Source organism: Erithacus rubecula, assembly GCF_903797595.1.
Source record: "Erithacus rubecula genome assembly, chromosome: 4".
In the NCBI taxonomy this organism is placed as follows: Eukaryota; Metazoa; Chordata; class Aves; order Passeriformes; family Muscicapidae; genus Erithacus; species Erithacus rubecula.
This window is the reverse complement of record NC_136686.1, coordinates 3,656,891-3,678,388: the sequence shown is the minus strand read 5'-3', so window position 1 is coordinate 3,678,388 and position 21,498 is coordinate 3,656,891. Positions and strand designations below refer to the sequence as shown.

At 45.1% G+C, this 21,498-nt stretch overlaps 2 protein-coding genes across 3 annotated transcripts in view; both read right to left on the bottom strand.

Moving 5' to 3' along the window:
* LOC306801586 (sodium- and chloride-dependent GABA transporter 1-like) overlaps positions 1 to 2,897 on the bottom strand; it is a 29,560-nt gene extending 26,663 nt beyond the window's left edge. Inside the window, exon 1 of the mRNA XM_079304761.1 lies at positions 2,725 to 2,897. The gene's annotated coding sequence lies outside the window, so the exon portion shown is untranslated. The remainder of the gene's footprint in view (positions 1 to 2,724) is intronic.
* A 7,451-nt stretch (positions 2,898 to 10,348) lies between these two features.
* The window catches only part of LOC306800910 (sodium- and chloride-dependent betaine transporter-like), a 39,087-nt gene continuing 27,937 nt past the window's right edge, over positions 10,349 to 21,498 (bottom strand). For both annotated transcript variants that reach the window (XM_079303393.1, XM_079303392.1), the window contains exons 12-15: positions 20,309 to 20,411; positions 15,720 to 15,820; positions 14,474 to 14,644; positions 10,349 to 12,850 (exon numbers count right to left, since the gene is read on the bottom strand). In XM_079303393.1, the coding sequence (XP_079159519.1) occupies positions 12,704 to 12,850; positions 14,474 to 14,644; positions 15,720 to 15,820; positions 20,309 to 20,411 (522 nt within the window). In that variant the 3' untranslated portion in view covers positions 10,349 to 12,703. The remainder of the gene's footprint in view (positions 12,851 to 14,473; positions 14,645 to 15,719; positions 15,821 to 20,308; positions 20,412 to 21,498) is intronic.

Genomic DNA, 21,498 nt, shown 5'->3' with positions numbered 1-21,498 from the left:
TCCCCTCTTGCTCTGACTGCATGGAAGCAGTAGGGCAGGGGGCAGCACCTGCAGGTCCTTCCCAGCCACCCCCACTGCAGCATGGGGGAGAGATGGTTTATTCCTGCCCCACTTCTCTATTGCAGCAGAAACAGCCTCTTCAACTTGGGATTTTGCTCAGTGAGCAGCTTTTGGAGGTTGATTGATGAACCTGCCTGTTAACACCAAGGGGATTCCAGTGAGCTCTGCATGGGAGTGACAGACAGAAAAGTTCTGCCTTCCAGCAACTGGCGTCTTTCTTGACCAAGGGGACATTGCAATGGCAATGGCAACTGACAGGAGAAATTTAGGCATTGAGGTGGTGCAACTGTGGGTAAAGCTGCTGCACTTCACACTGCTTCAACTGACTGCCAGGCAGGGCTGTCCTCATTTGCTCAGCCCCCCATTACCTTTTGGAAGACAGGAACAATCCTGCATCCTGCCTTGTCCTCAGGGTGCTGCACCACATCCAACCCAGTATGGATGGAGGAGACCCCAGCATCTGCACCACTCTTCCCCAGGGAAGAATAGTAGTGCAGTAAAGTGGCTCTTCCCCACCTCTGCTTTGATATTCCCTTCTCTGCCCCTAGTGCTCACACCCCAAGACCTGACACTGCTGCCCCAGTGGACTCACCTGCCTCGCGGTGCCAGCCGGTGGCGGGTCCCTGGGGCACGCAGAGCTGCTCACAGAGACACCAGCCCAGGGATGCACGTACAGACCTGCTCCCACACACAGAGGGGACCTGTGAGCCCCTCCTGCCACAGGGCCCTTCTCCCCCTGCCTCACCCCACACTGCTTCACACTGCACTATTGACAAGTCCTTAATGAGCTTTGCGCTCACGTCCAGTCAAATCAACACCCTGCATGTCGCAGGCCTGGGGTGGGGGGGTCCCATAGCCACTGGAAAATCCCAGTCACTGGGAGAGAAGAGGCTCCAAGGGCATGGGCAGGAGGAAGGACAAAATGAAAGGGCCTGATGCCAAAGAAAGGGGGAGCCATCAGGCAAGTGAGTTGCAAGGTGTTGGTTGAATCCATATTGCTGTACCAGTTCCTGAAAGGATTTGTTAGTTCTGCAAGGATCAAGTGCATTACTGGTTATGGGTCAGGCTTTTGGGATGGAGGGGGCAGCCACAGGAAAATGGAGACTTCTTGTTTGAAGTGGCAGGTACCAACCATCAGCCAAGGAAAGGAGCCATGTGTAAATAACCAGTTGCTCAGTGTGTAAATCTTGTAATTGGCTCTAAAATGGCTTGTGTGGAACTCTTCTCTCTTCTCTTCTCTTCTCTTCTCTTCTCTTCTCTTCTCTTCTCTTCTCTTCTCTTCTCTTCTCTTCTCTTCTCTTCTCTTCTCTTCTCTTCTCTTCTCTTCTCTTCTCTTCTCTTCTCTTCTCTTCTCTTCTCTTCTCTTCTCTTCTCTTCTCTTCTCTATTTCCATCCACTTCAGAGTAGAAAGTCACTCTCAAAAGCAGCATGGGGGAGCTGCTGATGCTGTGAGCATCACCTTGTTAGAGGCAGCATTGACAGAGAGGCAGGGAAAGGAGCCCAAGTGAGCTAAAACATAATTCTCATAAGAGATGACACCTTAGCACTTCACCAGCTCCTCTCTTTGTGTTAAAATAGAAGTAAGGATGCTTAAAGTAGTGGCAAAAGTAGATATAATGGAGAAGAATGGAGGAAGCAGTAAGACCCCCATTAGGTGTTTTTGGCCCTTAAAGGAGAAAGGCAGTGGTGCCAGGAAAGCTGACAAGAGGGAAATTGGAGAAAGAAAATTATTTTTACTGGGTAAACCCAGGAGGCTTTGAGAGCTGAGTGGCTCTCCAGCACACACTCTGGAGGCATCCTGACAAAGGGGCATCCTCTCTGAGCTGAAGCAAATGCATTGAGTGGCAATCCCTTCTGGAGGAAAGTTACGGGTCTGACAGAGCACCCTCATCCCTCTCCTCTTTAGGGAGTCTGTGTGCCCCACACCACTCTGGGAGCTTGAGTACCTCTTATTTAGCAGCTAATGAAGTTAAAAGAGAAGTAAACTTCATCTGACTTCGGAATCTTTCCTTTAGGCTCTTAGCTGGGATAAAAAATCAGCCAGGGAACACATGCTGCCTTGGCTCCCTAGGAAATCCATTCTGTATCTCTGCAGTTGAGCACAGCTTGAACTGGCCAGACATGCAAGCACAGGGAGCACATAGTGCAGAGCAGGGAAATTATTATCACCCACCATGACATGGAATACTGCTGGAATTGCTGCCAGTGGAGTCCTGCAGGGGTAAGATCAAATCCCTTCCTGATGAACTAAGGCTCCCACTGTATTGGAGAGTTTTTTCTGTGGTGGTGGGTTGGAACTAGAAGACCTTTAAGGTCCTTTCCAGCCCAAACCATTCTATGATTCTATAAAGCAACTCTTGGTGAAAGCAGAGCTGGCAGAAGCATGCTTCCCTGTCTCCTGGGAAGTGTGCAGGCACAGCCCTGAATGTGCTGGACCATGCAGGAGGTTCAGCTCTCCCTCTCTGCCCAGCTTGATTTGCAGTCCCAAGCTGGGTGAGGGTTTTTTGAATTTCATGCCACATTACTGGGTCAGATTTGCTTCAGCCAGACCAACCAAATTAAAGCAGGTGCCTGCAGGTAGTTACAGAGGGGAGCCTGCAGCAAAGTTCCTGACCTCCTTTTGTCAGAGAGTGAAACTTCAGCTATCAAGATATCGTAGCTCACCCTTTTCTGAGTCTGGCATTAGTCCATCCATCACTGTTCTCTCTCGGGCTTCAATCTCTGCTCAAGACCAACTGCTGATGTGACACCTCCTAAAATAAAAAGACAAAGGGAGACAGTAGCAATTTGCTTGCAGGGCTGGTGGAGATCTCAGGCCTGAGGGAATCAGCCTGTTATATGTGTTTTCACAGCTCTCCCCGTTGTCCTGGCTGAGGAACACCTGAGAACTGCAGTGAGGCCATTGGAAACACCAGTTCCACAGGCAGACAGGCAGCAAACCATCTGCCCACCTCATGTATTTCTGGTCTGGAAAGAAAACAGGCCACAAAGTGACCATTTCTACTGAAGGGGTAAAAAACTGAATTTGAAAGCCACAAGTGTTTTCTGTATCACATTTGTTGTGCAAATTAGAGGCAGAAGCAAGCTGTGAGTATCAAAGGTGCTGGAGAGAAAGAATGTCTCTCAGCATCAGTCTGAGCAACCCCTGCTTTTCCAGAAAAAAAAGGGTAAGTGGGACCAGGAAAAGAAGAGTACATGGATATTTCATACTTGGCAAGAACTAGACACAGACTGGTAAGCCCAAATGAATTTGGGAACATGCCTTAGAAAAGAAGGAGAATTCATTTGAAAATATGGAATTTGGAGCTGCTCTCTTGGTTGTTTTCCATAAATGTTCATGAGACTAAATTTTGATTCACCAGTGTGTTCTCAGAAAATGAGAGCTTGGCAGATACTCAGACAAATACTTGCTGGCTTCAGTATTTGCATTCAAAGCATTTGGGCTGCCACCTCCAAAGCTTTTGGTGGCTTGGGAAATATCCAGCAAAAGAACCCAACCCCACCATATAATCTGTGTGAGTAAACACAAGTGCAAAGAGTGTTTTCTAAATAACAGCTGTTGGATGTGATGACAGTGGTGAAAGCAGCCAAATAATCAGGCTAGACATCTCTTGGTTTAAAATTCATTTGCAGAAATCATTAACACAATCATTGCAAAATAAGCAGAAGTATAATCACTCAGGGATAATTTGCAGAGGAATAGGGCTGCACTCACTGAAAAGAGCTGTTACAAGATATGACGATGCCTGGCTCTGACTCAGCCCAGTCCACCACCTCCATAGGGAAGCAGAGCTGGCCAGCAGAGCAGAGCTGGCAGGCATGGCTTTTTTGAGCCCAGTCTAAGGCATGGCCTCCTCCTCTGCAACCTCAGCAATCCTGCCAACCTGCAGTGGGGGCCAAGCTGGCTGGCCTCCTTCCCCCCTGAGCAGGCTCAGGGCTCAGGTCTAGTCTGGCTCCTGACACCCAGCCATCCTATCCTAAAGGGTGGCCAGTAGGGAATAGGCAGGGAAAAGGTGTCAGGGTAGGTAAGGCAAGAAAATTCCTGTGCTCAGTCCTCCCAGCTTCCACTCACAGGTGCTCTAGGTGACTCCCAACCCACGTGGCCTGTTGAAGAGCCCTACCTGTGATGCCCAGAGCTTCTTTGTCACCACTGAACTGTTAATACTCAGTGACATAATCACCTGCCAGCCTCACTGACCTCTTCTCCCCAGGAAAACTGCCAGAATCTCTGCTACTCTCTTGGGCGTTTCCAGTCAAGCTGGGATGAGCTAGTCCTATATGGCACAGGGAAGGGTCATACCCCACACATTTATAGCTCTCCACGGACTGCCAGCCATATTTTCAGGACACACAGCTTCTTTGAAATATTATTCCTCTGAAAACTTGTTCAATACTTTTATTTACAATTACCTTTAGACACTGGTATTAAATCTGCATTTATACTGCTTGTCCCTCCAGCTGCTAGAGCCCTTTGAAAGAAGTCATCTACAGGTGAAATTGTTTCTAAGTCTGGGCATTTTTAAATCTCTCCTGCTGTCAACAGCACAAACAAGACAGAAACATGGTGAAGGAATAAAAATGTAAAAGAAATATGGCAATGACAAAACTGAAAATAAATGCAAGAAAAGAAAAGAAAAGAAATTTCCACCCCTGGAGGAGATTAAAAGTGACCTGTCAATGAAAAATAGATTGGGTTGGTGCACTTCTATTCAGTGCATGCCTATTCATCTTCTTTCCCCTGGAATACTCAGGAGACAGGGAGAATTAGTGAGATAATGTCACTGGATATTCTGGCAGTAAGATTTTGTCAGGTGTGAAACAGCCAAGTTCTCTTAAGCTCAGGGGGTTTTTTTGTGTTGTTTCTCCTGTGCACCTTACCATAACTCATGTGTTTGAGAAATACCTGGGAGAAAATCTTCCACTGCTAAGGATTTATCAGCACTGGGCTTTTGATCAGTAAGTAAGACCTGAAGGACCAAGAGTCCCTTAGCACAAAATGAAGAAGATTAATCTGACAGATCCTGAGATGTCTTTTGGGAAGAGAGGGATTTTAGGTAGAAGAGAGAAAAAAAGGCACTAAAATAAAATCCATGCATTTAAAGATGTCTCTATGGCATTTTCCATATTCTTTCAATGAAGAACATTCACCTCCAGTTTGTGTGGGTAAAGTATGTCTAGGTGTGTGACCATTTCTTCCATTTGATTGAAATAAATAAGGATGTTTCTGAGAGAAGCACACTGCTATACACATTACCATGTCTGTGGCTCTTGTCACAGCTAAAGCACAGTGAAAGCTCAGCTCTCTGCACTGTCACATCTCCCTCCCCAGGCTGGTGTTGGTGCTTGAGGATGGCCAGTTCCTGTGGGTAGCCCAGCCCACTCTTCTGGTGGGGCTGACACCTGCAGCATCTCACTGTGACACGGATTCAGTTTCCTGGTGGGCAAAGCCAGACCTGAGTTGACCCTCCAAAGCTTGAGGTTTAATTACCAGTGCCTGCCTCCCAGCAGCAGCCAGCAAGCTCCCAGGCTAATTGCTGGTTAGTCTCTAAGCACTGGTGAGAGTAAGGTACCTGTTTTCAGCTTTCTCCAGACATGCTTCAAGAGCTGGAGTCCCCAGAGTGCAAGCATGCCTGAGGTCCAGGTGACACAGGGACACGGAGCTTCCCGGCCATGTACCACTGGTGTCCCTGGAGCGATTTGGGAGCAGATTTTAAGCATGGCAGAGTCTCCCTTCACCTCCTTCTTCCCAGCTATCTTCCCTGCCACAGGGATATTGGAGTGGCACTGGGTGTGCTATGTCCCTGTGATATGCTCTGAACAGCAACAAGGAGCACAAGGCCTGGGAAGCAGCAAGTGAGAGCTACCACTGACACCAGGCATGGAATTTCTGCAGGGAAGATTGCAGGACTTGAGTAACAGCAGTACCTACCCACTGCAGGGTGTTCCCTCAGGTCTTGTCTAGCCAACCAGTGCTGCCCATCTAAATCAAAACAAATTTGGCTACATTAAACCAGAGAAGCTCACTTTGCAGCATGATTACTCCAGCTTAAAGACCATTTGGGTAATAAGTGGACATAGTCACATTGATGAAAGTGTGCCTGTGCCTCCAGGCTGTTTTGATAAATGTAGTTTTAAAAAACTGATCATCTTTCTGTCAGTGAAACTGCAAGGGACTCACAAGAGACTGGGAAGATTTAGCTCTGCTGCTTCTAATCCATCAAAAACAGTGTGAGCAGTAACATCATGTTCAACTTACCTCAAACTTGATCCTGATGGGCTTAATATAAATTAAAATTAGTGTGAATGGAACATAAATAGAAGTGTCCTCACATACTTTGGAAGATTTAACTGAAATGACATACTCTGTGAAACCAACCTGACTTTAAAGTAAATGTGTCCCTAGCTCTAGTTACATCGTTGGTGTAGCTCTTACAGTTTTTTTCTCTCTTTATTAAGAGGCTTATGCTAATAAAAGCTCTGAGGCAGATGCTTTAAATCAGCATAAGCACAGTTATACTGATGGAGCTTATGCACTTCCCAATAGAACCTACAATGCTTTCCTACAGGGAGAAGTCTTATTGTACAGATGTGTTTGACCTCAAAAGCACAGGAGTGTGGGAAAAATGTGATAGATGCAGAGGAAAAAGAGGACAGATTTGGGCATGAGATGCAGATGAGGGTTTCTGACACAGGCAGTATAACCACTGTCCACCACAGGTGCTCCATCATGATAAGTACACAGGCCTTGGGGATAAAGAAGAGCAAAGGGCTGGCTCCTCTGTGAAGTGCTACACAGGAATGTCATTTATGACTGCATTGGAAGGGACAGAGCCTCCTCTGTGAGGGGAAAAATCTCCAGCCTGCAGCCTTGCTGCTGCTGGGCTGTGTGATGCACACAACCAGGACCAGCCCCTGTCTGCAGCAATCGAGTTCCACACACCCCCACCCTCCAGGGAAATTGCATTTATTGACAGGATTGGACGGTGGGAAATTGCTTTGCCATGGCTCAATGTGCCCCATGTCAGCTTGCCCGAGGGACTGTGCCCACAACAACCAGAGGGTGCTGCTGACACCTCTGCTCACAGTCACTAAAACACCCTTCCCTCCCTTCCAGAGAGGAAAAAATTTTGGAAAGTTTTACCAAGATTATTAATCACATCTACTTACAGTATAAATCCAGAGTTTCACAAACTAAAAATGCTGACAGCAACACATTTACCCACCAGCCTCTGCCACAATGTCACAGTAGCAATGTCATTAAGGCAAAACCTACCAAAGCACAATTCTCCCCCAGATGCCCTAACACATACACACACACCCACACAGAGACACTGATCTGAGATGTTCCGAATCTCCAATTTGCCAAAAGGGATCAGCCCCTTTTTGTCTTTCTCCTCTTTACATGAAGCCTCACAGGGGCCCCAAGGCCAAACAGCAAAGGTTTTGCTTCTGCCTCCCTTGACCATAGAATCAGGAAAGTGAGACTGAGCTCAAAAACTCCCAGATGTAAGGGAAATGCCACCCCATCTTGTACTGCAAAAGAGGCTGGAGTGGGGGGTCTTAGTAAAAAAAAATTTTAGGCACTAAATTCCTTTTGAAATCTGATTCTTTCATAAAAGAAAAAAAAAATTAATTACTATTATTTTCTCAGCTTAAACACTGTAAAATAAATATGTTCTGATAGTGTTCAAATATTCTCCACTCAGAGGTTCTGAAAAAACTAACTGTGCCTGACCACACTGCTTGCCTTTGTGGAGACAGACTCCCATGCTTGGGGTCTTGGACAAGGAGGTTTATGGGATGGGACAACTGAAGGCTTCTCCTGAGCCTCAGTTTTACTTGAGTGGTAATTTATGCTTTAACTAAGGAGTAAAGCAGGTGTAAAGCTGAGCCCTGCAAAATCATTTTTGGGATGGGAGAGCCCAGTGTTGGTGATGAGAGATAGACACACAGGACAGGATTTCATGGAGCATGAGGAGAGAACCCCATTACCATCTCCCTGTTCCTTGACTGATGTATGTATCACACCAGTGCCAAGAGGAGTCACAGCTACCTAGCCTGTCTGGGGAATTCATATCTCATCCAAAAGCACTGCACAAAACACTAACACTGCCTGGGCATGATTTCCACAAAATTCTGAGCACGAGCATCAGGCCAGTTCCCATTGTCAGGCTGCCTCCCACCATCCCAGCTAATGCAGGGTTACTGATTTGCACAGCTATGCCTTGCCACTGATGGGATTCCTCTTCAGCAGCTCCTGGACCCACATGCATGCTGCTTGGAGCATTTCAGCATAAAGAGCTCTGCTTCTGGAGAACTTGATCAAGAAACCCTCCTTCCAGCTCTCAGGTCATCCTCACTTCAAAGCTACAACGTGGGGAGGAAGCTCATATTGCAGCAATGGCCCTTCTCCAGGATATGTGAAAGTGACAGGTTGCTTTTATTCTTGCAGGAGGGTTTATTTCTCCATGAGAAAAAGGAGCTTGTATCATGTCCTGTTGAAATATGAGGTCCAGAAAGGCACCAGATGGCCTGTAATCTCCCATGCTCCTCCAGAGACCACTATTGACACCGTGGTACAACAAAAGCTGCACACTCAATAAAGCATGTTTTGGAAAAGTTTAGTGGCCACTGGAAAATAATGATTGAGCATAAGCATGCCTCTGGTCCAAACCAGCCATCCTAGCCCAGAGCTCCCATCCTGGCTGTAAACCAGGCTGGGCAGGAAACTATTCTGCAGCCTATTAAAAAACCAAAACAAAACAGGAGAAAAGAATCAAAAAGCCATTAGCCATTTAGCAGAATGGTCTTGGCATGTCACCAAAACCAAGACAGGATGGAATTGCCCACAACAGGCTTTAAACAAACATTGAAAGCATTTCTCCCTGGGAATCCCTTTCCTTTCCACATAGCTTTCCAAGCTCAGGCTTGACAAACCAGAACAGACAGCTCTGAAAATGCATGTCCTCCTTTGCACTTGTGGGTCAGGGATTCAAACCAGAGCCAGGATCAAGCTCTACAAGCAGCTGAGGGGGCAGGGCTTATTGTGGATTTGAAAAGGAAAACAAAGCATAGCAACCTCTGCTGTGTCCATCCATGCACATTTCTTCTCTTCCCTTGGCAGGTTCAGGAGTGAAGTCTTTTCTTTAATACCTCAAGCTTATTCCTGCAACCCTGGACAGGGAACTGGATTAGCGGCAGATGCACATTTCCTCAGCCTCTCGAATCTTAAATTTTAATCTTTTCGAATTAAGTTATCTTTTAACTTCTCCTTTGATGAACATCACTCCCCTCTTACCCCACTCAAACACAATTTAGCTAATTTGCAAAGGTTACCACATGTAAGCACATGCAGCCTACAGCAGATTACTGTCCTTTGCCTGAGTGCTACCAGGATCACCTGGGACAGAAGAACGTTTGAGAGCCAAGAAGAATTCCCACTGCAATTCTCCTTCCCCACAAAACTATGTTGAGGGTTGGAGTCACAGAAGTTGAAGATATCCTGATGATATCTGATTGTTTAATCTTTTTTTTAAATTTTGTCCGATACAAGTTTTCAATGACCATTTCTTTCTTTTTTTGCCATTTGTCACTGTCAAAGGAAGAAGGAAGCAAAGGATGAAGTGAGGTGGGACAGGAATAACAGGATGGAGAAGGATTGATTTCTTCTTTAACACTGTTCCTGTCTTTTACTTCTGGAGAGAAGGATGAAAATGGCCTTTTGATGAAGGAAAAAAAAAAACAAACCAACAACCAAAAAACAAAACCAGAATAACAAACTGGAAACCCAGAAGTGGTAATTAGGGTTTACAGATGTAAGCCCTTTCTTCTCTATACAATGTTTTAATTCCAGCTGTGAGGAGCAGTACAGTATGAAAACCTCATACCTTCTCTTGGACTTCAGCTTCAAATGCATCATGTCTTGGCATGTTATCAACAATTACAGGAAAAAAAATAAATCTCTCCCTCCTCTCCATACCAAACCTCCAGTAATGTATTCCTGGTGGTGTGCAGGACAGGAGCAGTTTTCCATCAGACTCAGAGGTCTCCAGAGGTGTCCACTTCCAGGGCTTGATGGAGACCTGCCAGATCTGTCACATGCATGCAGCAATGCCTGAGACATTTGTATAAATCTAACAAACCACTACTCAGTCTCTAATTGTGCTGGGGGTTGCACAGCAAAAGACAGCCACTGATGGCATTCCCCCCTGTTCCCCAAGCTGGGTGTAGGTGTGAGTTTTAGTTTTTAAAGGAAAGGCAATTAAATGACACTGGGCCACTGAGATTTGACTTCAAATTCCTGAGACTCTGTCAATTCCATTTGGATTAACTTTCTGATCCTGGAAATTTTATGATTGATTTCAATGGGCACAACAATACCTCCTCTAGCTTTATAAAAATAAGTTGCTTCCTGGCAAAGGTGGGATGCTATTGTCAGATTATGCATAAGCAGGAGGAACAAGTTCATGCAGTCAGTAACACAGCACCATGTTTGTGTTCCAAACTGAAGAGGTATTTGTTTCTATCTAGGATTTTTGCAGTGCTACTCAACTGCCTCAGAAAAATAAGTGAACACATCTCCATGACTTCTCTGACAGCACAAAACTACCTCACATCTTAAAGGCATGACAGCAGGAGCAAAGGGGCTCAATGTCCTACCAAGGACTGTACAAGAATCAAGATTGGGGGGAGCTGCTTCCCCCACCAAATTATGAGTAATATTGATGGGAGGGAGAGGAAAAATCACCAAACTGCTTCCCATGAGGTCTGACTGCAAACCTCTGGGTGCTAAGCTCTTCCCACAGCTATTTGCAGCATGGCATTCAGCTCTTCAAGAAATAAAAATGCAATGAATGGTGTCTTATGTGGTGCTGCAATCCTTTGCAGGGAATGTGAATGAGCTTTGCCAGCTTTCTCTGTCTTCCGCAGTAAAACTCAACTGATAATGTCCCAGAGAGGTACAAATTCTGATACTTGACTTTCAGCCTTCGTTTTACCACCAGTTTGTAGTTTTTAGTTTTTAAAGGAAAGGAAATTAAATGGGGGAAAGATTGCCCTATGCTAATTCTCCAGTTAAACTCAGAGGAAACTGCAGCAGATAAGGTTCCCATAGCAATTGGAATAGGTACTGAGCTGCACAGATGAGGCCTGATTACCATGCTTACTTTAGTGCTGGTCGTTTATCTCCACACAGCACAGGGAAAAGCAATTACTTGGAACAAGGAAAGGCGCCTGTGGCATCTGTGATTCATTTTGAAGGCCATTCTCTGGTGTGGTTGGATGCACCAATATTGCAGCACAGCCATGCACCAGTGCATGTACCCTGGGCCACAGCACAGGGCCCGAGTGCATCCTGCCACTGGCTTTTCTGATGGGTTCAGCTGTGAATTTTTGATAGGCACTCAAGCAAGATTTGGCAGCAGCTTTACAGCCCCAGCCTCTACAGGACAGAGACATCTGGCACTGCACCAAACCCAGCATCAGAGCACATTTCCTCCCACCCATTGCCTCACATTTTTGACTACCCAGGCAACAAGCAATCTCTAATTCGACACAATCTGCTTCCAATGAACCTATATTACCTATTAAATTTGATTTATCTTGCCTGAGCTGATGATAATTGTGCCTGAATATGTCTTCCTTATCCCCTGAGCAGTCATCTGCAGCAAAGCCAAGGGAGTACAACCATTCTCCCACCCTCTTCCCAAAGTTACTCTGCAGAGCAGAATCAGGCCCATCAACTCCTTCAATAATTCCTCTACAAAATGCCCTAACAGTGCTGTTAAATTTGTGGGCGTGCAGTCCTCAGGGTCTCATTTTCCCAGCTGTGCTGCAGCTCTTTTTCTTTTTCTCACCAACAGCTCTGGGACTTCTCTTGTACTCCATGAATTTTCTGAAAGAACTGTCAAATATTCATTGTTTTCACTGGGCTATGCAGTTTTGACCAAGAGCAAGTCCCCTAGATAGTCATTCCTCACCCCCTTTTCCAGACTGATACTGCCTTGAGATCAATCATCAACAACCAGGATTGCATCAAGCAACCTGTCATTCCCTTCCCTTCCCTTCCAGTGACAGCTGAAGCTGTAACGACAGACACTGCAGCCTCCTTCTGTTGTTTGCTATTATATGTTCCTTGCTCTCTCTCCCTTGTACAGAAGTGACCTAGTAAAGCACTTTTCTTTGTCATCCTCCAGCTTCTTATATACTTCTGAACCAGCTTACTTATTTCCTGGATAACACCCCATCGTTTCATGCTTTTGCATTCCTAACTTGGTTCTTTCACACTTTAATCTCTGCTCTCTCTCACCACCCTCACCACTGTGGTTTCTTTTCCTCCTCCCAACATGAATGCGCTTTTTTTTCCTTTTTTTCTAAAATGTTTTTTTACTCTTCCCAACTGGTGATGGTACTGAAGGGCACTTCTGACAAAAAGATAGTGCAGCTTCCACAGCTGCTGGCAGCAAGAGTAGTCCCCAGAGTGTAAAAGAAATGTTGTTTCCAGTGGGTGCAACCAGCTGGCTGGAAGGAGAGCAATTGTCCCAGATGCTCCCGTCACAGACGTGAAGAAGAGAAGGGAAAAGAAACCACTTTGGGAAGGAGAGAGCAAATCAGTCTGGGTTATGAAGGAAACATCCCAGGTGCCTTAGAAGTGTGTTTCTCTCTCTGTGATGCTGAGCACCTCCTGGACTGGAGGAGTCCATCCCTCTCGCCTCAGATCAGACGGCCTGGCCACGTGCTTCCTCCTGGGCTGCGGCAGATCCTCCGCCGGGGAAATCAGCTGCATCAGTCGCTGCGGAGAGGAAGCCGCTGTTAATTAGGCTGCTGAGCAAACTGACAGCCAATAGTGATCCACAATCATTGCTGGGGGCAAAGGCATCTGGAGAGCCAGCGTGCCAGCTCCCTCTTCCTCTCCTACCAAACAGAGGAGAGCAGGTTCCCTTCAGCTGCTCTCAGTGACCATTTTTCTGCCTCAGAGCTCAAATCTGGGTTGTGCACTGATAATCTGATGTACAGCACTTCTCACAGACCTGCTGCTGTGAGGGAGGATGCCAGCAAATAGCACCACACACATCTTCTGTGGCAATGGAAAAAACAACATAAATCTCTTTCTTTTCCTATACTATATAGTTTTCCATTGATTTTGGTGGGAGCTGTGAAGACTTTCAAATGGGCTGATCATCAGATGCTGGGTACCTGCTATGATCCAAACAGAGTGGTAGGTGACACCTACCTCAGTGGCATTTCCCAGGTAAAGCAGTCCCTCTGCAGACTGGTTCCTGCTCCAAACCATCCTCAGCTCCCCTCTTCCAGTCAGCCAGACTGTGATGGTGAGGACAGGGGTTGTGAGGCAGCTGCCTGCCCTTAGCTCCCCCTTTGTCCTCTGCAATGCAGGGTGCTACAGGCTGCTCCACACATGTATGCAGTGTTTGGATAACTTTGAGGAGTTTATTCTTAAAAACTGAAAATATCTTTGAGATCTTCACTAAAGGGTGCTGGCTCACAGGGACTCTGCAGTGAATTTCTGATCTTTTAAATCTCATTTTTTTAAGCTTCTCTGGTGCCACACGACTTCCTGAGCTCCTGGTTTCCTCCTGCTTTCCATCCTGCAGCTGATGTCCTGCTACCTGCCAGCTCCATGGGACAGCCTATCATTTCCCAGCTGAAACCTCACTTTCACAGTTACTTTTTCCATCACAAGCTGTTCAGGACAGTGCATGCTCACTCACATGCAGAGTGCATCACAAGCAGATCAAGCAATTAATCCATGACTTGTTGGATAATTCTAGTGCTCCCACTCCTCTTGAAATGGGCCACCAGAATCACAGACTTTGTCCTTTTATTCAAAACTATTTGCTCCATGACTTCCAAAATTGACCTTAGTCTGCAGCTGCTCTGTGGGTACTTCATTGTGAGATTTTAGTCTTTGGAGCTTGAGCTGTCTTCATCAGGGACATTAGGAAACAACATTTGTGTTTCTTGGTCAGTCAAGTGCAACAAGAGGAATCAGTTTGTAGCAGTGACTGATCATAATTATAAATTACAATCTTGCTTTCATTGAATGGTTTGCAATATTCAAAGACTGTTCCTGGAAACATCTGTGTCAGGAAATTAATTCACTACAATTCTGGTATCTATAGCATATCTATGCTATATATATGTCTATATATTGCATCGAGCATTATGGTGCCCACCACACTAAAGACTGGGCATTTGATGATCAGCCTGGGAGCTGAGACCCTCCAAACTCTCCAAATTGCCCACAAGAGCTGCAGCACAGTCTGGGGAAGGGTGACTCTCACCAGCCCTCGCCTTCTCAGAGGAGAAAAGTGCCAGATACATCCTCCCTGGGGCCCATCCTGAACCATCTAGGGGAGCAGCAGCAACATACCCACAGTGACCACAATCCCAGTACCTGTTTCAGGGGTCCTTTGGTTTTCAGGAGGATGAAGATGGCATAGAGAGGAATACAGACCATGGAGGAGAGTGCCATCAGCCAGCCTAGCATGTAGCCCCAGGGTGGGTACTCATAGGAATTGTTGTATTTCAAGGGTGTGTACTTGATCAAGGAAAACAGGAAGACGCCCTGGGGAGCACAAAACACAAACATAAGGAGAGCCAAGGGGCAGCCAAGCCTGGCAGCCTGGCCACCCTGCAAGGACTGCCTGCCCTGCAAGGTGCCAGAGTTCTGTCCTGAATGAGCCAGCAGGGACCTTGCTGGCTGCAGTGAGCAGAGCCTGGTGCTGGATGCACAAGGAGTTATCAGTGCCAGGCCAGGCATCTCTGCAGTGCAAAGCCTTCAGGCTTCTGAAGAGTTCAACATAAGCAAAGTTGGCAGCAGCTTTGAGGGTCCAGCAACGTTGAGACAGCAATTTATTCATATCAAGGACAAGAACTGTTGTTTTGCCTGGCAGAAACTCTCCAGAAGAACCACACAGGCACAGATTTTGTCCTCCTGGGGCTCTCTAGCTACAAAGCTTTCAGACAATTTGGGCTGGTTTGAAAATTTCCCAGATCTTCAAGTCCTGCTGAAGCCTGGGGACAAAGGACTAGGAATCTTTTGTGAGTTGTAGCTATAGATATCATCTGTGTTCCCACTGAGGTCAAAGAAAACAACTCTCAACATCAGATACAGAAATACAAAAACAGAATCTGGCTGAGAAAGAATGTAAAAGTCAGTGGAGCAAGACTGGACATAAATTCAAAACAGGCAAGGACTTGCCTGAATTTGGGTGCATTTCATTTAAACACAGTTACAGAAGGTTTGGAAAAGATTTAATAACACAGAATGCAAATGGCTATAGATAGATATTTCTGAACCATGGGAAGTCCCAGGAACAGAGACCGAAGCAAGTATTTCAAAAAAGGGTAATTTTCACTGGTCTTCTATTCATAAGCAATTTGACCAAACATCTCCAGGCTTTGAGGACCCACTTCCTTTTGTCTTCACAATAAACAGTTGGCTTTTCAGACTCAATTAATTCTCCAGGCAAAACAAGGCTTTACAAAGGAAATAAATAGCTACCTCAGCTATGTCCAAGCTTCTACTTCTCCATAGCAGTGTGAAAAATTTACAGCAGCACCTTGCAGATAAATCAGCCTTTTCTACCAAGAATTTGGGGACCCAGAGTGACATGTCATGATGTTATAATTGCACTTACCAAGCACAGACCTGGGGTGAACACCAGCCAGCAGATCTTGATCAAGGGCCACGGGCGGAAGCCAATCATGTCCTCAATGTTGTCATAGAAGCGGTTGGCACCTTGGCCACCAGCCAGCACAGAGACAAAGTCAGAGGTCAGGTTGGTTTTGTTTCCTTCAAGGGCTATTCACACCAGATCCCAAACTTTCTTTATGTGTTTACTTCTGGTGAAAACATAGCTATCTTAATAATAGAGCAGCAGGTGATAGGGTTTTCTGGCATTGAAAAGGCCCATCTGAAGGCTAAATCGAGATGGAGGGTTTAATTTCATCCCTGAAAGATGAAGAGAGGTGCCTGGTTTACACAGCAGCAAAGGAAAGCTCTTGCAGGTTAGGCATATGGGATTGTGTGAGTCCAGAGGGGGAACACCTAACAAAACCTTCTCTTTGTAAATAAATATGCTGGTATATCAGGGAAGTCATGTCAAGAATCACCACTGAGTTGGGTAGGATCTCAAGAGCCTGTCTTCCACAGAATATTTTATTATTGACATAAACTCAGAAAACCTGGCAATTAAACTCTTCTGAAAGCCAAACCTTCCATCTGCAAATGCCTCTGTACTCTCCAGTGAGAGCTGTCTGGTGGGGTCTGATCTCCTCCTCTTCTCATTAGTTTCACATACTGGATTGTTTTGTTCACAGTGTGGGGGCCCCACCTGAATCTCATGGTACCCTGGGATGGGATATACTTCAGAAAAGCACCTGGAAGTCCTGCCACTAGCTAGACTCTAACCATTGACTCTTCCCAGCTCAAAGCACAAAGAGCAAACTTATGCAATGGCATAGAGGAGACAACAAAATGCAGATGGATTTCAGTAGACCTTGCAATAAACTCTGGGATATCTTGAAGTATCAGGAGACTAATGCTGGCCAGAAAGAGATGTAAAATGAAGAAAAATCAGAAAGTCATTTATAAGGTACCCTAGGACCTTTCTAACCAAAACTAACCAGATTTACCAGACTGCCTCAGGCAAAATAAGACAACAATATTAGACAAAAAAAACTGAGCTAGTCTATCCAGAAAAAGGGTTACCATTTAAGCACCTTTGGCATGAAATAATACCATATTTGTCTTATTAAAGCTTTATCTTGGTGCTTAGCTGATAAAGAAGGATTCTGCCTTTGGGGATGTTCATCCATCTGTGAACTCATGGTCAGGCCACAGTTCCCAGCTGCAAATGTGATAAGATTTTGCTTCTTTATATCTCAGCACCATGGAGTAGGCAAAATATGTACCTAGAGAATTGGCCACACTTGTGAGTGCTTGAGGTTTGGTGACTTTTATTTGGGCTTGTGATTTTTTATATCTCAGAATTAAATGTTCATAATATGTTTCCCTGAAATACAGTAATTCTACAGAAGCACATTATGTATGGGTTTGGGCCTTTTTTGTAATTCTTTCCATTATTTTCTATATCTCATGACTAATGTTTGCAGAAAATCTTTTTTAAACCCAGCTTTTTGAAGCATTTGAGGGGAAGGGGGAGGATAGTTATTTGAACACCTCTTGGTGTTGAGTTGGCAAGTTAACAAGTAGCCTCAAGCAAAGACAAGCAGCTGTGGTATATCAAGGGACATGCAGCCTTGTGTGGGAGCCCAGCCCACACCAGAGAACTTCCAAGCTGTAAATATCATGAGGACTCAGATAGCACTTCTGAAAATACATTGGGGATGAAAGGAGATTGTATATAAAATTAATTTTGCCAAAAAGCTAAAATCTTCCCCGTGGTGAAAAAGAGACATATAGATCATGTGGACTGCAGTTTAAAATATGAGCACAGCCATTGCACAGAAACACACTGTCATGTCAGATGTATGACAAATAAATTAATTCATAGTATAACTTGATGGGAGATAAAGTTTCCCTGCAAATTTGGATTGAGTATCTAGTCAAAGAGACATATCAATTAAAGAAATACAAAAATGGCAAACAAAAAGAACACACACACATCCATCTTCCAACAAGGAAAGAACCCCACAACTTATATTGTTAATTATTATGTGCCTCCACCTGTCCTTGTCCCTTTTCTCTGTAGGATGACCACCAGGTCCTAAATTTCCATGGCCACTGTGACAGTCAGTGAGTGATGTGATGATACACAAGGGGGACTGACATGAACATCCTCACAGAGTATATGAACAGGAGGTTTTACATATTCTACATTTCACAGGCAGATGAAAAAGTAATCAAGCTTAAGAACTCATCAGTTCAGCCACTCAACACTGGCTTTTTGAGCAAATTAGAAGCTGGAGGACACAGACTGGAGCAATGTACCCTTCCTTCCCAGCACATCAGAAGCATTAAATAAAGCTCCAGCAGAGAAAACCATAAAACTTCCTCAAAGAGATTTTTGTTGGAGTGAACAAAGATGTTTGCTTTTATCTCCAGTATTTCAAGACAAGGAAGAATGGGATGCAGTCACTGGACAGTTAACCATGAATGCTGGCACCACTTCCCTTGTGCTGATCAATCCCATATACCTTCAAAGTGGTTTCATTTCCCTCTGACAAATCATTTAGCCATGTAAATTCACAGGACTAAATTTCACATAAACCTAACTAGAGACTTGCTTACAGCCTTATTTCATGTTCTTATGGAGCCCCTCTCCTTTCAGCTTATAAAAACAACAAATTAAACCTAACTAAAAGGGACAAAGATTTAATTTTACTTTTGCCATATTCAAAAAAGAGTGAGTTTCACAGTTCTGCTAGCTTGGAATCCATTAAAAAATTTCTGGGTTTTCTCCCAAATTACATTTATTGAATTCAACTGTATTAAACTCCATGCCTGCTTATAGAAGGGCTATCTGTCCCAGAGTGGAAGGGAGTCTATGGACACCAGAATCCCTCCAGCACTCTCCTCTAGGGAACATCATGATGCAACTCCAATGCTGTGCCATCCTCCCAGAGGCAGGGAGCAGTAGGGAGGAAATCCTCAGGTCTTTGGGAGAGCAGCTGGGAGCCTGGCAGCAGGGGGAAGCTGCCAAGTGGTGGGTGGTTGGCGTATGTGCTGGGAGAGGGGAAACTCAGAACACATATTTGTGTTAGCAGAAATGTTGTAATTCTTCACAGTGTAAGCAAGAGGCTCAGCCCTGCCAATTCCAAGGCTGGGGAAAAAAAACCCTTTAATTACCACTAGTCACTTTTTTTCCCCCCACTATAACACCTCACCTTGGCCCTCTGACTACATTTTGGACCAGAACCATCCTAATGGATGCAAAGCAGAACATCAAGAGGGTGAAACAACACTGTGTGAAGTGGTACAAATGAACCCATGGTGGTGAGGAAAAGGGCCATTTCTGTTTCCAGCTGCTCCATCTCCCTTTGAGGCTGCTGGAGCAGCATCACCTCTCCTGTTACTCATTGCCTGCCATTGCTTCTCTCCGTGGGTCATCAGAAAAGGCATGTTGCCTGTTTGACTGTAAAAATGGCATAAAACATCAAAGCATAATTCTACTTAATAATCAACCCAGAATGGTGATCCCCATCCTGTCACAAATGGATGGGAATCTCCCTTTAAATCCCAAAAGGACTGGGCAGAAGGTGAAATATTAAAATCTGGCCAGGGCCTGTTACTGCAAGATGTCAGGTGAGCTTCCTTGAAGGACATCTTACCTAAATAAAACTCTCTTACACATCTACTTCTCTTGCATTCCCTGGAGCCCAAGACAAAGCAGCTGGATCGGTGATCCTTCCACTAAGTTTATCCAAAGTAGCAATAGGCTTCTGCTGTACATAAAGCATTTGGAGAAAGTGGTGAGTTTCATTGTGCTGACTGTGGGATGTTGAGGTCTGGTCTAAGCTGGCATCTACAATCCTTACAGGTATGAGGCTCATGTAGTTACATGAAGCAAAGAGAGGGAGCAGCTGCTCTGCATCAAACACAAGACACTTTGCCCAAAAACCAGCCTTGACATAAGCTTCAAGGACAAGAAACAAAACCTTTGTGGTCAGGAAGAGATCTCCCATAGGATATCAGAGGAGACTCTTCTTACTGCACAGACTAACATGAAGTTGGTTTCCTCCTGATAGTTCATGAAACTCAGTTTTATCCTGCTCCTGAGTAGTTTAGTTACAGACTTCACTGAGAGCCAAAGCAGTTCCTCCTATTTCTTTTCTGGGTGCCATTACAGCCTGGGCAAATAGGAAGCAGGAATAATCTCACAAGTAACATATAGCAAGTGTGCATCCCTGAATTTTGTGTTAAATTAACTGGCAGGACTAAACTAAATGCAATGTGAGCAGACAGGGACAGACATCAAAGAACAGCAGTCACTCCCCTATATCTGATTTTCTAATTCAAAGGGCAGATGGAAAGAACAGCAAGGTAATTCAATATGAGGCACCTACAGAGAAGGAAAAAAAAATCCTAGTCTAAATGTGGAACAATTAAGAAATGTTTCAAGGAAACACAGTGAAAACTTGATAAGAAAGAACATAATTGCAGCACTTCTTTACCCCCTGAGGATCTTTTCTATCCACTCTCACTTCTCAACCCCGCATTCTTGCCTTGATAAAGAACAAGAGAGATTTTTTTTCCTCCACTTACCATACACCCATCCTATACAGATGACTTCAAAAATAGCCAGGAAGAGCAGGCATGTGCCACTGGCAGCATAGTAGTCAAAGAGCTGGAAGATGTACATGCCACCCTGTTGAAGAGGTAGAGAAAACAGAGCCATGGCAAGACTGTTTCATGTTAGGGAAAAATGAGTGGGGCAAGCAGAAGAACAGCAGCAGAAACACTGAACCTAGAAGAGGTGGGAGAAGAGCCTTCTCTTGGGGCTGCCCTTACTCTGTTCCAAAAGTACAGTCAAACCTGGTGGCAGGAGAGGTTTTCATGTCCATTTCATGATACTGCTGGGCTAGACTGGCTTCTATGTGCATAAGAGCAGGAGCTGGTTTGATTGGTTGTTTTAAAACTGTTAGGAAGTTCCCAGAATAATTTTTGAAATACCATGAAGCAGTGCAGAATTTCTCACCCAAAAAATTGTGATCTTGAGCAAGGATATTCAGATTTTTTTTTCATTTTACCTTCGTTCAACCTTACATACTGCCCAGTTTCCAGGTTCTGCAATGGCAGAGGTATGTGGCATTCCTGCTGCCTCTAACTTGGAGCTGAGCCCTGCAGAGTTGGTATCAGCTACCTGTACAGGCCCAAAGATGATTTTCATGTGATTTCTCCAAGAGAAAGCCTCTCCAGGTCAAGAAGATGCTTTCAAATAATGCTGAAGGGCTCTAGACACAGTGTCACTCAAATTGATTACAGTAGGTGTTGCCTTCAGCAGATCCTTAGCCAGGATCCTGCTGGAGGATCATTCATCTGTTTCTCAGGGTCTAACAGGAATCAGTTGTCACTACAGAGCTCATGGAGGCATCACAGGAGTGCTAAGACCCTCACCCAAGTTTGTGGTACACACAGAGAAGTAGCTTTTAGCTGCAGAGCAGTACAAACACTGTGTGCATGGCATTACACCAGCACAGCTCTGCTTCTGCTTGTCCCAGGATCACAGGCTTCCCATGGGCTCCAGCAGGTTATGGCACAGCCATTACCTCCAGACTCCTCTCCTGCTGCTCTGCTTTGTGTGGAAAGCAGCCAGCAAATGATCACTGCCCTTAGAAGGGCTTGTTTCCAAACTGCTCCTTTTGTTTTAGCTCACAGGTCTGATATTTGCACAAAGCCAAGTGTCAGGCAGCCTCTCTGGGCTGTGGGACCAGGATCTCTGGAAGGCTCAGTGA